Source organism: Acartia tonsa, chromosome 4, assembly GCF_053477335.1.
Source record: "Acartia tonsa isolate MP-2025a chromosome 4, ASM5347733v1, whole genome shotgun sequence".
NCBI classification, from domain to species: domain Eukaryota; kingdom Metazoa; phylum Arthropoda; class Copepoda; order Calanoida; family Acartiidae; genus Acartia; species Acartia tonsa.
The window spans coordinates 45,956,826-45,972,755 of NC_137263.1; the positions used below are offsets into that span (position 1 = coordinate 45,956,826).

At 34.0% G+C, this 15,930-nt stretch overlaps 2 protein-coding genes across 2 annotated transcripts in view; both read right to left on the reverse strand.

Annotated features, from left to right (window-relative positions):
* Window positions 1-1,080: 1,080 nt before the first annotated feature.
* On the reverse strand, window positions 1,081-8,210 carry FeCH (ferrochelatase, mitochondrial). Its single transcript, XM_080158516.1, has 11 exons — window positions 8,128-8,210; window positions 7,316-7,429; window positions 6,951-7,017; window positions 6,475-6,620; window positions 6,097-6,229; window positions 5,625-5,755; window positions 5,185-5,331; window positions 4,697-4,861; window positions 4,163-4,267; window positions 2,330-2,408; window positions 1,081-1,206 (listed from the first exon to the last, which is right to left on the reverse strand). The coding sequence occupies exons 1-11, from the start codon at window positions 8,176-8,178 to the stop codon at window positions 1,172-1,174; spliced, it is 1,173 nt and encodes a 390-aa protein (XP_080014642.1). The 5' UTR covers window positions 8,179-8,210; the 3' UTR covers window positions 1,081-1,171.
* Window positions 8,211-9,114: 904 nt separating this feature from the next.
* The window catches only part of LOC145317435 (ATP-binding cassette sub-family B member 6-like), a 40,227-nt gene continuing 33,411 nt past the window's right edge, over window positions 9,115-15,930 (reverse strand). Inside the window, exons 9-15 of the mRNA XM_080158528.1 lie at window positions 15,237-15,372; window positions 13,939-14,002; window positions 13,338-13,483; window positions 11,001-11,092; window positions 10,521-10,667; window positions 10,068-10,120; window positions 9,115-9,659 (exon numbers count right to left, since the gene is read on the reverse strand). Coding sequence (XP_080014654.1) covers window positions 9,512-9,659; window positions 10,068-10,120; window positions 10,521-10,667; window positions 11,001-11,092; window positions 13,338-13,483; window positions 13,939-14,002; window positions 15,237-15,372 — 786 coding nt within the window. The 3' untranslated portion in view covers window positions 9,115-9,511. The remainder of the gene's footprint in view (window positions 9,660-10,067; window positions 10,121-10,520; window positions 10,668-11,000; window positions 11,093-13,337; window positions 13,484-13,938; window positions 14,003-15,236; window positions 15,373-15,930) is intronic.

The window sequence follows — 15,930 nt, forward strand, 5'->3', positions numbered from 1 at the left end:
AGAAGATACCATGTAAAGGAGAAACATATCTGTTCATGGGTTAACGGGATCTCTCGGTACACAAAGACAAACATCCTGTTACTTTTATATAAGGATAATAGTAATACATATAAAAATATAGGAAGGCAACTCATGAAAGAGGGATGAAGAATTTTACTACTTAGAATTTATGAAGGACATTTTTTCATACCTATTGGAATTTCTATTTCTAACAAAAATATGAATAGAATGTGCATCTAAAAAATCAAACATTTTAAACAAAAATATAAAAAATATTTACTAGAGGCTATTTGGGATAAAAGTTTACTTTTGGGATAATGTAAACGTTTTTTTGTTAATTTATCAAATTTTTCACCTTTCGTTCATGAATTGCCCCCTTTAGCATTATACCTCATTGCAAGTTAACAAACAATTTCAGTGTATATACTAATAACTATAAAAATGTAAAATATTTTAAAATTTATATAAATGTCTGATAACAATTTGCAACGAAAACTTCATCACAGATATTTATATCAATATTTACCTAGTGACTTAATGAGCACAAAAATTTATTTTCCAGTATGGCTTCGAAACCAATTAATATCCGCTGTTTCTCATCCATACTGAAAAATAATGTATCGTATCGTATTATAGACAATTTTTCTATAAAATAAAATTAACATAAGTTTTCTTAGCCCGATCCTAGGGGCTTACACAAGAGAAACTAATCTTTTAAGTTTCTTAATATCCGCGGAAAGCTGTCTGTAATACGAAGCGATGAAAACTAACTTATTTAAATATAATAAAGTATAAAAAGAAATAAGAAATAAAACAGTCTTCGTATGAATTTGAAACTAATAAATAGAAACAATAAACGACTCAAACTAAAGAAATAACATAAAAATACTACGTAATAATAAAAGATAACAAAAACGTACCCAACCCAGTGCAATAATTAAAAACTGTGTTAAAAAATTCGGTATACCCTAAAACAAATTACAATACATTTTAGATTGTTTAAATTATTTATAACAAAATAATAAAAATGTTAAAAATCATAACAGATTAACTAACGTATAACAACACTTTTAAAACTTGGTGAAATCTGAAAATTTTGGCTATTATAAGTATTTTGTGACATATGTATACTTTTTGTAATAAAATATTGGTGGTTTCAGGTCTTTTTTTTCTATGCAGATTGGACCGGGTTGATGGCTCCAGTAGCCTTCAAATTCAATTTTTATTTCAACATTTGTATTCCGAGCGAGGGCTTTGACTAATAAGGAAGCTTACTAATCAGGGAGGAAGAGGACATTGGACTGTTTATTACAGTAAGTCTTATAATAATGCTTTCTTATTCGTGGGCTTAACCACCTTGGAGACTTGTATTGAATTTTGATTGGTTAGTTCATTTAATTGTGTGTCCAAACGTTTCAACCACTAATTGTAAGGGGGGGGGGGGGGGGGGCGAAAGTGACACTTTTTGAAACCAAAACTAAAAGTCAAAGGAACTCAACTAAAAAAAGAGTTACAGGTCTGACATTTTGCATGGCAGTTGCTTTATAGGGGTACAATATGGAACTGTGAAGAAACGGCGGCGCAACCGCCGAAAACCGCCGAGAAAAGGCAACAAAAATTACGGCGGGAAACGGCGGTTTTCAGCGGTTGCACCGCCGTTTCTTCACAGTTCCATATTGTACCCCTATAAAGCAACTGCCATGCAAAATCTCAGACCTGTAACCCTTTTTTTAGTTGAGTTCCTTTGTTGACTCTTAGTTTTGGTTTCAAAAAGTGTCACTTTCGCCCCCCTCCTTTACAGAAGAGGTAATTTTGTAATTATTGGGGAATGGGAAGTACTATGATCGATTGCCTTGACCCTTTAACAGTCTTAATGTTGGCATTTATCCGTACTCTAATGACAATGGAACGAGGGATTGCATTAGATGTGTGGATGTTAGATTAGGGGAACTAAAGGCAGAATTTACAAGGCACATATATTTCATTCAGGGATCTAGAGCGATAAGAAAATGGACGATAAATTGATTTAAATCCCCAATGGTGAAACACAAAATTACTCTGTAGATTATAATTTTTGGTTAAAATCATAATATTTGGACACACAACGTATTGAACCAGTCAATCAAAATTCAATAAAAGTCCATAAGTAGTTGATGAGTCCACTAATAAGAAAACTTTAGGGAGTAGATTTATAAACAGCCCAATGTTCCCTCCACCGCTGCATTTCATTACATCCAATGGTTTTTTCGTATCTCCATACAAGAGAACACTAAAGTAAACATAACATCTGACGTAGCCAAATGTTTAAAAATTGTTGAAATAAAAATTTCCTTTGCAAACCACATTTTTGCATGTTTACACGTAGTCTCTGTACACATGGGGCAGGTCATCAACATTTGGGGCTTCACCTATTACAGAAAAATGTTTAGAGAAGCTTTTATAATGCCTATAGTTAGAAAATGATGTCATTCTGACCTACCATTGGTCAATTAAAATGTATACTGGCTTGCCCTTGGTAATATAGTCTGTGTATTGACCTACCTATAATTGGTCATTTGTATTGTATAACCTAATTTTTTTATAGGAACTAAAAAGAGCTCCATGGTTAGAATCACTTTTTTACACCTATAATACACCCCCCCCCCCATAACACTTCTTAATAGAAAGTTTTCATACAAATTTGCAGACATTACCTTAAAGAAATTCAGTGTGGCCACAACAAAAAATATACTGATACTGAAGAAAAAAAGTAAATACTGAAAATACTGAATCCTAAAATAAGAAAAAATACTGAAATACTGAACAAAAAATACAAATACTGAATAAGCATTTTTTTATATGATTCCTCATTTCAAAATTTCATATATTATAGCTTTATTATTAGGGGGATATTTTAAAGATCTTTTAATTTTGCCTTTTAGATTTTCTTGCACCAATTAAGCAGAAAATGACTGATAAATATTTTAAATGATTACAAAACCTAAATTCTTTTTAGTTGAGTTAAGAGCATGCTAAAAAACTTTACCTTCAATAATCATGCAAAGTACTCACCTTAGATTATTCATTCTATTAATAGACAAAAAAAATATCTGAAAAAAATACTGTATAAAAGCATCTCAAATATCTAAAAAAATTATATTTGAGATGAAATTGAAAAAAAAAAAACTGTATATTACCATCATAGACGTCCAAGCTTTTTATTTTGGGGGGGTAAAATTTTGTGAAGTGGGGGGGGGGGGGGTAAAATGGCGCGCGAAGCGCGCCGCAAATTTTATTTACCCCCCCCCCAGTTTTTGTTAGAGATTTTTATTTTTTGGGGGGGTAAATACCCCTCCTAAATGGTTTGGGTTGCCTACGGCACCCCCAGGGTAGGGGTAAATTTTAAATGGGGGGGGGGGGGGGGCTAATCGCCACTTTAGCCCCCCCCCCCCTTGGACGTCTATGATTACCATAAAAAAGCAAAATTAATGTACAAAGTTATAGGGTAATTTAAAGGAAAGTAAAGTGAGGCACGAAGTGCCGAAAAAAATCTGACATCAACTAATTGAAAAAACATCTTATTTATGCAAAATTTTTTGGATTTTAAGAAATAATGAAAATACTGAATCATGAAAATTTCCAAAAACTGAAAAATACTGAATAAAATTTTCAAATACTGAATATTCAGTATTTACTGAAAATACTGAACCCCCAATTTCCAAATACTGAAGAATACTGAATATTTTCAGTATACTGAAAAATGTGGCCACGCTGGAAATTATACCTAGGTAACCAATAGATTTTTAAACAAAATATTTTTTGAACTTATAATACCTATAAATTCAACCATGAGCGTGTAGGAAGGAGGATTATGGGTCTACCCTTTCCCCCAACTTCCTTAAGGTTTACACCCCCCCGCCCCCCTCCCCTTCAGAACCTGTAATCACTAATAATTTAATTGCATTCTTTTCGTTTATTTCTAATATTGTTTGGTTGCTATTTTAATTTCTTCATATAGAGAACCCAAGGGTGTCATCCGAGAAGCAATACTTTTACGCCCATTGTCGTAGAAGTCATAACTGTGTATGGTAATTAGTTGCGCCATTTCAAAGTCTTTAGTTATGACGAACGAATGCGCTACGGGTTGGTTGAGCCACGATCGCGGTTATTTTTAATTTCTTACCTTTTCCTTATTCTTGAGATGTGTGGCAACAATGTCTGACAAGCATTGAATGAAAGTAGGATCATCATTCGGGGCAGCACATCTACCTATACGTTCAGCACCAACCTACAATATTCAGGGGTGTAAATTCTGCTTTTGATCCACTACTAAAGGTGGGGGTGATAAATTAAATTGGGAGGGGGAAAAATTTAAAAATAAAAAGTTCTTAGTCAAAAACTTTTTTTTCTTTCTCCTCCTTGGGAAAAAAAAAGAAAAATATGTGGTAGGTAGGGGTTGTAAAAATGAATAAAAAAATGAGAAGCAGCTGAAATTTTTTTTATTCATTTGTTTAAAAACTTTGGGGACTTTTATTGATTTTTGATTGGTTGGTTCACTAAGTTTAGTGTCCATACAATTCAAACACTAATTGTAATCTACAAAAGGCTTTATTTTGTGTATCATTATTGGCGAAGTGCATCAATTAATCGGCCAGTGTTTTATCCCTTTAGATCCCTGCATAGAGGAGCTTTACCTAATATGTTTCTTATTTCCTACCTCTTTGCCCAACTCGTCAGCATACTCAATATCTAACTCGTGCAATGTTTCAATATGATCATTAACAAATGCTATGGGCACCAACATCAAGTTCTTCTGGCCCCTCTTCACCAAGGCCTTGATAGTTTGCTCCGTGCCAGGTTCCAGCCAGGGCAGAGGACCAACCTGAATAAAATACATCTATTATGATATTATCTATCTATCTCTATTCAGTATGATTATTTTTAGAAGTAAGTTTATCCGGATTTATAGTTCAAAAGATTCTGAAATCTTGACCTGAAACATATTATATTCTAAAAAATGTGTCTGATGAATGACGTTATAGTATCTATCAAATTAGAACATGTAGACTTATACCATAAAAATATTACTTTATGGTTGTATCTCATCTCTCTACATAAAAAACACTAGGCAGTAAGACGACTTCAATTGTAAGAACTTCAAGGTAGTAAGACGACATCAACAGTAAGAACTACAGGTAGACTGACCTTGCTCTGCCAGGTGACTCTGTAAGGATTACACCATCCCAGTTCCTGCATCACAAGCTGGACAGTGGCCCCCACCTCGGCAGGATACGGGTCTCCACGGTTCATCACATATTGTGGCACAGAGTGGGCAGAAAATAATAACACCACCTGATAATATTATTTCATGTTAATAAATCTACAGGGGTGTAAATTCTGACAAGAATTATTTTTTCTCCCGCTGCAATAAAATTTTTATTTAACCTCCCCCCCCCCCCCCCCATTAGTTTCTTCCTCTAACTTAACTCATTTTGTTTTATTTTAAAAAAAGTTTATCATACTTTTAATTAAAAATTTCCAGTTTTTATCTTCAGCCAAAAAAAGATTTTCACTCTTGCCTGGGCAAATAAAAGATGTATACTCCGACTCCACCAGATAAGAGAAATTAGTGAAAATTAGTGTACCTTACTCCTCACATTCTCTGGAAAGTTGAGAAGCTCCTTCCTGATATTATCAGCAAATGTCTTGATGAGAAGAGGATGTGTGGGCCAGCGGTCAATCACAGACCAGGTCACACCGTCAGCTCCTCGTGGGCCTAGAAACATAGAAATACTGAACAACAACAAAAAAGATTTATTGTAAAAATATTTTTCCTTGAAATATAATAGATTTCCCAATTCATGTCTAAATTAAAGGTGTTAAATATGATCAAAATTAAATTAAACTATTTTTTTGATATTTAGGAATTTTCATGCTTCCCCCTACTCCTCCAAGACCAACTAACCAAAATGTGACTCAAAACAATTTATAACTTTAAATGATAAGCAGATTTAAAGAAAACCCTTAATTAATTTCATTCTTCAGTTATTCCAACTAAACCCTCTCCTATTTTATTAAGAACAAATAAAAATGGAAAGAGTTTCAATATATTAGTACCTGGAGGCTTGATAGGAAAATTTTGCTGGAAGTATCTGTAGATTGCATTCATGCTGGAACCAGTTGTAGTACAGCTGTACTGCGGATACTGGGAAAACGCCACTATATGGGAGGCTCCGTCTTCAAATACCTCCTATAAAATATAGAAAGGATTTTTCAGTTTTTATTTCACAATATTCTATATACCTACCTAATGAACTTTAAATGAAAGCCAAAATAGGAGAAAAATTCTCAATAAAATCTGGAATGCTAATAAATAACATACGTCAATTTTTGTGCTAGGACCAAATTGAAAAATTAAGAATTATGTATTTAAATTACAATTTCAATTCTCATGAATTCGTAATTGTAAAACTCAAAGTAACTTTAAATATTCACCTCTAGGGCAGATTCAGTGGAAGGGTTGGCGTATCTGAATGCCACATACGGTTTGTGAGGAGCAGTTTCCGGGCTTAGTTTGTCCAGTTGGGCACACATCAGGTCACCCTGCAGTTTAGTCCACTTAGCTATAGGGGATCCACCACCTAAAGACAATAATTTTCACATGAGAATTTTTAATTCTTCCAATATTTCACTGCAACTTCAATGTATGTCAAAATTATTGTTAAACAGCATTTTTTTAAACTGCACAAATGGATGTAGATTAGAATACGTGGACATTATGTCAACTTACCCAAATGAACCTCGTTTATTGGTCAGTTCGATCATCAAATAGGAGGGGAGGGGATGGGGTAAAGGGGGTGAATCGTTATTTATCCCGTAAAATCTGGTGTAAGATCCAGTAATAATATATCCATTACAGCAGAGCATAACTGTACTTACTTGATTTAAATCATTATTAACAGTTACTTTACCTATTTCATTATATTTTTCAATAATGCTGGGTGTTCGTCTTTTGGCTATCCAGGGACCAAGTTTACTCTAAAAAAAATCATGGTGAAAAAGACAGAAATTAACTTTTAATAAAAAAAATCATTAGAAACAGACGTTTTAGAGGTAGTTGAACCGTTTGAACACTCAACTATGAAAATTAATCAATAAAAATTCCTGAAGTCCCCAAAGTTGTTAAGCCAGCGAATAGGAAAACATTATTTTCCCCTCTCTCTCTGCATACCAAATATCAATTTATTTTAGAAACAATACCTAATGAGAATGACTGTCAAATATGTTTTAACGCCAACTATTCACTTTTTTATAAAAATCTAACTAGAGGTTATACCTGCCATGGAAGTTTAATAATATCTCTGTCTGCAAACAGATTTTCAAGGAACTGATTAACTTCTCCACTGTTTCTTGGTCCACCCATATTTAGCATTAGAATTCCAGTTTTAACCTTAAAAAGTGTTATTAGATGTGTTTTTGAGGGTTTATATTTTTTTAATGAAAGCGTATTCTATTTCTTTTTAAATGTTTTATATACCTACCTAATAAAGCAATATCTTTATAAAATAACTATTAAACAAAAAGATTAACTTTTAAGTAAGTACTTTTTTATAAATATAAATTAAGATTAAAAATTATTGGAATGCGAGTAAATCTGAAGGAATTTAATAAAAATAAACAAGGATGTCAACATTTATAATGATCGAATATACTATAAAATCAAATTGAAATTTTTAAAAAGAATTTTATTGTCCAATAGAGAATTAAATTGATAGACTGATGGAGAAAGTGACGAAGCTTATTGCCTAATTATTACAAAAAATTTCGTGGACTATCTGTCATTTCAGCTAAGAACACATTCATCTTTTAGACATTGTACATTCAAAGATGCCTTTTAAGGAAAATCTTCAAAACTAATTTTAGTATTAAAAGCAGCTGATTTTTTTTATAGAAATTTGATTTCCATTCAAGGATCAATTCAGACAAACTGAACAAAATAGTAAGAAGATGCTGATTTGTTTAATCTTTATATATATATATAAGTATCAGGACCAATATATCTAATAGCAGCCAAGTATAAAAACATTAGGACGGATAGACATTACGTTATTTATAGAGTAGCTTTGCTAATAAAAAGTAAGGGCTCACCTTATTAGTGGAAGCATGTCGTAGTTGAATAATATCTGACGCAAAACACATTTTTTATACAAAAATAAATATTTAGCCAATAAAGGGGGGGGGGGGCGAAAGAGACACTTTTTGTAACCAAAACTAAAAGTCAAAGGAACTCAACTAAAAAAAAAAGAGTTACAGGTCTGACATTTTGCATGGCAGTTGCTTTATAGGGGTACAATATGGAACTGTGAAGAAACGGCGTCGCAACCGCCGAAAACCGCCGAGAAAAGGCAAACAAAATTTCGGCGGGAAACGGCGGTTTTCGGCGGTTGCGCCGCCGTTTCTTCACAGTTCCATATTTTACCCCTATAAAGCAACTGCCATGCAAAATCTCAGACCTGTAACTCTTTTTTTAGTTGAGTTCCTTTGTTGACTTTTAGTTTTGGTTTCAAAAAGTGTCACTTTCGCCCCCCACTTTTATAGTATAGATGTATAACCAGCTAACTACCTAAGGACCTTTATCGTCTGCTAGCAAATTGCTTTCTGCTCTTTTGTAGCGACTTGGCTGTATTAATATTCCCGACGTTATTTGTTGATTTTCAAAGACCCAATTGAAAGTCGGCACATGGTACTTTGGAAGGGGACTTACAGCTATTTAACCCCTTCCCCCACTTTTATTTTACTCTAATATTTAGCCAAATTTTCTTTTCATTAATTGGGTTTCTTAAAATTAAAATACTGGAATACAAGTTTTGCCTTTAAATTGAATATTTTCCTTTTTTCTTTTCAAAAATACTTGTGTTCAAATATTCTAAATAAATGGTTGAAGCAAAAGATCTCATGAATTGCTGGACTTTGATTTTAGGGAATATTTATATTGGTATGGTGGGATTTTTCTTCATTTTCAAATATGATATAACTAGAGGCTAGAGATGTCAAAGCTAGTGCTGTGTATATATAAAAAATGTGCAATTCCTGGTAATAATGATGTCGTTTTACAAAGATTTCTCGTTGAATTCATTTTTTATCTGAAAAAAATATTTAGATTACACTTTCTATCACACACAACAAATTTTAGAACATAATACTTCAATAGCTTATAGTCACAATTTTTGGTCTCAAGGGGCTCCATGCATTAAGAGAACGTAGGAAAAAGATAAAAACTACATTTAAATTAATGAGATTATCATCATTCGTAATTTGACTTGAAATTCACCATCTATGTGATATATACCTACTCAATAAAACTATATACAATTGCAGTATTGTTTGTGTTTTTTAATAAGAAAATTAAATCTGTCCATGAATTTTTAATTCCCAGACAAAATTAGAATAACTATCATGTTTGCTGAAATAACAATTTTCTTCTTATGTTTAGAAAATGTATAACAAATTTGGGACGTCAGGCCTCATATTCTTAATCCTCGTTGACAGCATTGGCTTGTATGTTCCATAGGTTTGCGTACTTGCCCCCCATGTTTATGAGGTCATGGTGTTTGCCCTGCTCCACTATCTTCCCCTCCTCCAGCACCAAGATCTGGTCACAGAACATGATCGTGCTCAACCTGATGATTGGGGTATCCTTACATAATGGTAACAGGAAGTGTGTCTGTCTATGGTTTACGATCTCGCTAATCGGTATGGCTCTCTTTTACAGTAAAGCTTCTTTATAGTTTAAGGGAATGTCTGTAAACATTTTAGGAAGAGGAGGACATCCACCCTCCCTAGAGAAATCGACCCTAAAAAATACCCCACAATAACCCCATTTTGCTATTTCTCTCAAAAATTAAAATTAGAAGGGTCTACTTATCCCCTCCCCTCGTGCTTATAAGGGTCTATAGGATTGTAGCCGCTAGTTCTGTATAAAGTACTTTGTCTGTAGCTGAAAATTAAGATAACTACTGAGGCGATTGAGTTCTTCAATCTATGGAAACTTCACATAGGTCCCGGTAACCAATGTAGATAATTTTTACCTGTGGGCAATTATCAAAACTGTTCTCAACTTAGAAGCGTCCTCGACTGCTCTCTAGAATATTAAACTATTTATAATTTAAACGAGATTAGTTTTCATTCATTTTTAAAATAAAACTTAATAACTGTAAACACATAACTGGATTTATTACTTGGATCTTAATCCAGATTATTATGTACTCTAATAAAGTGAGACTTGTAGCTACCTAAAATAACGTTCCCCCCATTCCATCCCCTCCTACTGTATGAACGAACTGACCAATAAATGATTTCAATGTTAGCATCATTTACACAATACACATTCTACTTTGGCAGATAAGCATCCAAGTAATGCATACAATGCCAGAAATAGTTATATATCGTATCGTATTATAGACAGCTATCCGCGGATAGTAAAATGAAAATTCATAATATTAATCCTGGTTTTGTTAACCCCGAGAGGATTTTTTAGGAACCTGGATATGCATTTCAGTTTCAGTATCTAGGGCAGATGTAGCTTCATCAAATATCAAAACTTTGGGGTTCTTGATCAAAGCTCTCGCTATGGCCACCCTCTGTTTCTCTCCTCCTGATAGTTTCAGTCCACGATCTCCAACAATAGTCTAATAAATTTTTATTTTATGGTTGTAATTAAAATTTATAAAAAATAAATAAGACTTTTTAGAATAAGTAGATTATAATCAGACTAGCGTTTAAGTTCAAGCCATCTAAGAGCTCTATATTCGAGGGGGAAATATGGGTAAAAAAAGCCTAAAGCAACCCTAAAATAGAAAAATCAATTGCTTTAGTAGTAGCGATATCTTAACATAAAACCTTAATACTTTATACAATAGAAACCTAACGTTAAATTACCTAAAATGTGACACATGATTTTATTCATCATGATACCATTAGGTATCTAATTAAAATCATTAAATTAAAATATAAAAATATTCCTGGTATCCATTAGGAAATGATAGAATTGTATCATGAATATTTGCCATCTTTGCGGCATCTTCTATTTCTTTCTCTGTTGCAGATAACCGACCTTAAAACGATTAAATCAACACAAAAAGAACATTAATGAAAGTAGTTCAAATTCTTATTTCATACATCATTACATAGTTCAAAAATGAAAACAATTGCGGTTAAATATATTTCTTGTTTAGTCCTTTTATCTTTTTCCTTTCTAATATCTTGTTTTTGCACATAAACATTAAGAAAAGTGTAACATACAGTGTTACACTGCACTGAGCTGATGTTAAAGATTTTTTAAAAGCACAAACAATATTACAGTGGCGTGCGAAGCACTTTGTCTAGGGGGGGGCATTTTGAAGATTTTGTAAAATTTTGCCCCCCCCTAAATCAAAGTGCCCCGGGGGGGCACTTTGCTTTAGGGGGGGGCATTTTGATTATATATACTAATTTTAAATAAGGGCGTTTTAAGGGGTGGGATTATTTGATTATGGGCCTCCTAGTCCTTATCCCTTCTTCCCCATCCCTTCCCCCATCCCTATTTCCCATTTATATCCCCCATCTCTTCCCCCCCCCATCTCTTCTCCCCCATCCCTTCTCCCCACCCTGCAATGACCGAAGGGAAGGGAGCTAGAAAGCATCTTCGAAAAAATAGTACAGAAGATAAATTAACCTTTCCCCCCCCCCCCCCTCCACCACAAAACATTTTTAATGGGTGGAAGGGGATGTTATAAATCTCAGCAGGAAGGATGAATAACCCCATTAAAAAAAATTGGGGGGGAAGTGAGATAAAAACACTCATTTTGGAAATAATTTACCAAAAATCAACCTAATATGAAAAAATGATATTAAATATTTCTTTATTGTATGACAACAAGGATGACAAAATCTTTAAGTAGCAAAGCACAAAAAATCATTAATAAGAATACAGACAAGTAGATTTAAAGAGCATCTGTTGAAATAAATATATATTTTAGGTAGAAAAAGTCACAAATCCTTTTTCCTGTATGTTGTGTGATGAAAGTCAAAGTAAATTACATACTGGATGCTCGAAACAGCAAGAAATTTTATTTTTTTTAATATTATATTCCACAAAAAAATTTATCATACCATAAAAACCAAAGATATAATGAACTATGTAAAAAATAAAAAAAATTACTTGTCCTTTCATTGTGATAAAAAGCAGAAATCATTTGGAAGGGCGCGAAGCGCAAATTTTTTTCTTCAAATATGCAGGGAGGGAGGGGTTTTTGGGCTATTTATTACACTAGTCCCCAATATTTCATAGTAAAAACCATTTGGAAGGGCGCGAAGCGCAAATTTTTTTCTTCAAATATGCAGGGAGGGAGGGGTTTTTGGGCTATTTATTACACTAGTCCCCAATATTTCATAGTAAAAACCATTTGGAAGGGCGCGAAGCGCAAATTTTTTTCTTCAAATATGCAGGGAGGGAGGGGTTTTTGGGCTATTTATTACACTAGTCCCCAATATTTCATAGCAGAAACCATTTAGAAGAGCGCGAAGCGCAAATTTTTTTCTTCAAATATGCAGGGAGGGAGGGGTTTTGGGGCTATTTATTACATTAGTCCCCAATATTTCATATAAAATTTTCTTATTCGTTGGCTCAACAACTTTGGGGACTTTAATGGAATTTTGATTGGTTGGTTAATTAAGTCGAGTTTCCATACATTTCATCCACTAATTGTAATCTATATAAGGGGTAATTTTGTGTATCATCATTGGGGATGTACAAAATTTCTTTGGTAAAAAGTTTATATTATACAAAATAAAATACTTCCTATAACCTGGTTTGTTATGTTCAGTGAAAAAAGATTATAACCTAATTTCTACACTAATTTAAAAATTTGGTAAGGTTAAATGAATAGTAACTCTCTGTTTGGCGCGAAGCGCCAAAATTTTTTTTTTTCTTCAGTATTTCTTGATCTTTTTTTTTGGAAACTGGGATAATTTTGCTTTTTGTAGGGTAGGGGGCAAAAAGGGGCATTTTTGTTGACCAGGGGGGGGCAAAATGGGGCATTTTTTAACATTTAGGGGGGGGCAGGGGGGGCGGTTGCTAGGGGGGGGCAGGGGGGGGCGTTTTGGTCGCTAGGGGGGGGCGATTGCCCCAAATGCCCCCTTCGGTTCGCACGCCACTGCAATATTATATCCGTTTATATATCTAACACTTGCCTATTTTAACAAAATATTACTGACAAAATACTTTTTTTGCTAGGTAATATTGTTTATTTATATTACAAATAAAAATTTTGTAAGCCAAAATGGAGTCAAACACAAAAAAATAATGAATAAATTCTTACCGTAAGCAATATTATAGAGAATGGTTTCATTGAATAGAATAACCTCTTGGGGAACAACACTGATAACAGATCTGTAGGAGTTCTGTGTGAATGTGCGGATATCATCCCCGTTAATAAGGATACAACCGTGGACAGGGTCGTACAATCTACAGTTACGATTTTAATTTTGATTAGCTCCAGCTTTTGTTCAAAAAGAGAGGCCCAATGCGTATTTTTGTTCAATTGGTGTATGAAAATTTAAAATACTGCTGTGGTAAAAATTCCGACAACGCTAGTAAAATGTCTACTGCGTATTGTCACAGAGAGAAAGGGGACAATCAGCTGTTTATTACACTAGTCCCCAAACAACTTTGAGGAACTTAGTGAATTTTGATTGGGGAGTAAATTAAGTTGAGTGTTCAAACGTTTCAACTACTATTTTTAACCTATATACAGAAGGTGAAATTTGTGTATAATAATCCTTGGGGATGCACATAAATTTTTCGGCTATGTCTTATCGCTTTAGATAACTGGGATTTTCAAGTTACCAGATACTGCTAGTCCGAGCACGTAGTTACAGCTAAATTTAAAAAAAAAAACTGGCAAAATCAAAACCAAATCCCTGAATATCAGCTTTGAAAGAGTCGACTTTCCAAATCCACTGGCACCAACAATAGCTGTACTTGTTCCTGCCAACAAAGAATTCATTTTTAAATTAAGTTTAAAACATCTACTAATTGAATTATCGTACTTTTCCTTAGGTCAGGTCAGGGTTGTCGAATTGGGCACTTTTTTTGATATTGGGCGGCCCAATTGCCCAAAAGGGTTTTAGGCGGGTTTTGGGCGCCCAAAAGTGGTTTAGGGCACCCTTTTTGGGCAAATATCGTAAAAAGCATATAAAAAGGATATAAAATAGCCTAAAACCATACCTAGACTTATTATTAGAAATAAAATAGCCTAAAATCATCTGAGAACCTATAAAGGCTCCACTGGAAAGGAGAACCATATCGTTTCAGCAGTTAGCGAAATCCTTCTCTAGATACAAAAAAGCTTATACTAATTTATATAGTTAACTAGCGGCTACGACCTTAGAGGCCTCTAGGGGCACTTGAGAAGGGGAGAGTCAAATTTGATAATCCAATTATTATATTAGATTTAAAAAGAAAACGTAAAAAAAATTGGGGGGGGGGGAATAATTTTTTTTTTGGGGGGGGTGGGTTTCCTTCTCCCCATTTTTATTTTTAGTTTTTAAAAAAATTTTAAAAAGTTTTTGGGGGAGTGTAATTTTTTTCTAGGGGCGATTTCTCTTGGAAGGGTGGTGGTACCCTCCCTCAAAATAGTTATAAACCTTCCCAGAACCTATGAGAAGCTACCCTGTTAAGGAGAACCCGATCGGTTCAGCGGTTAGCGAGATCCTTCAGTACAAACACACAGACCCAAACAAACAGACACACATCCTGTTACTTAAGTATAAGGATATCACCCAAAAAATAGGCCCGCCCCCCCCTCTTTTTTAACCCCCTCCCCTTTTTCTCTCCCCCTAAAAGGGGGTTGCCCAAAAGGACCTTTTATTGGGCGGCCCAAAACCGTCCGCCCAAAACTGCCCGCCCAAAAGCGCCCGCCCAAAATGACAACCCTGGGTCAGGTTAGGTTAGGTTATATTGGGTTCTGGGTTAGAGCATGCAGGTAAGGTCCATTTTTCAGTTTATTTCAAATAATAAGTAAGGGACAGGGTTATTGTTCGACAGGCATTTTGTGAAAGTACTGTATTTTATCAATACCTCAGCAGCAGGATATAATTATAACTTCTTTTACTTTTGTAATTCTGGTCAACGCCTAAATCGACTTTACAAAAAAGGTTGTCAATTAAAGGTAGACGCAAAACTATAATTCTTATAAGAATAGGTTTTCTAAGATTCTTTCCTGCTGGAATTGTAAAGGACACATCCTTGATGATCGGATTAGAAGAGTCATAGTAGAAACAGAGATTTCTGAACTCAAGTTCTGGAGGAGATGATGTATTCTTTAGCAACAGAGCTCCAGGCATGTCTTGAATCTTAAATAAATAAGTAATATTAGTCAGGGACCTAAAGGGATAAGACAATGGCCGATAAATTGATGTACATCCCCAATGTTATACACAAAATTATCCCTTCTCTAGTTCAAAATTGGTTGTTGAAACGTTTGAACACTCAACTTAATGAATCAAAAATTCACTTAAGACTCTAAAGTTGTTAATCCAACGAATAAGAAAACGTTATTGTAGGACTTTGTGACTAGTGTAATAACCACTCTCTCTCTGAGTAAAAGTAATGAAGGAACTCTCTAACAAGGTATGTACGTGCATAGTAGTAAGTTACAATGTATAGGAATGAACTAAACACATTGTTTCGTCGAAAAAAATAATGGCAATTTGCAAAATAGTTGCGCTAATCTTGGACTTAATTGTTTTTTTAATATTAAATGGAAATAATTTGAACGATCAGTTATACAATCAGGTTTTCTGTATTTACGCAATAACTGTATTTATTATAAGTTGATTAATGGTCAAAATCAATAGATATTATGCAATAGAACAGGATTATGCCACTATAAGAAAACCTGTTTAATTTAT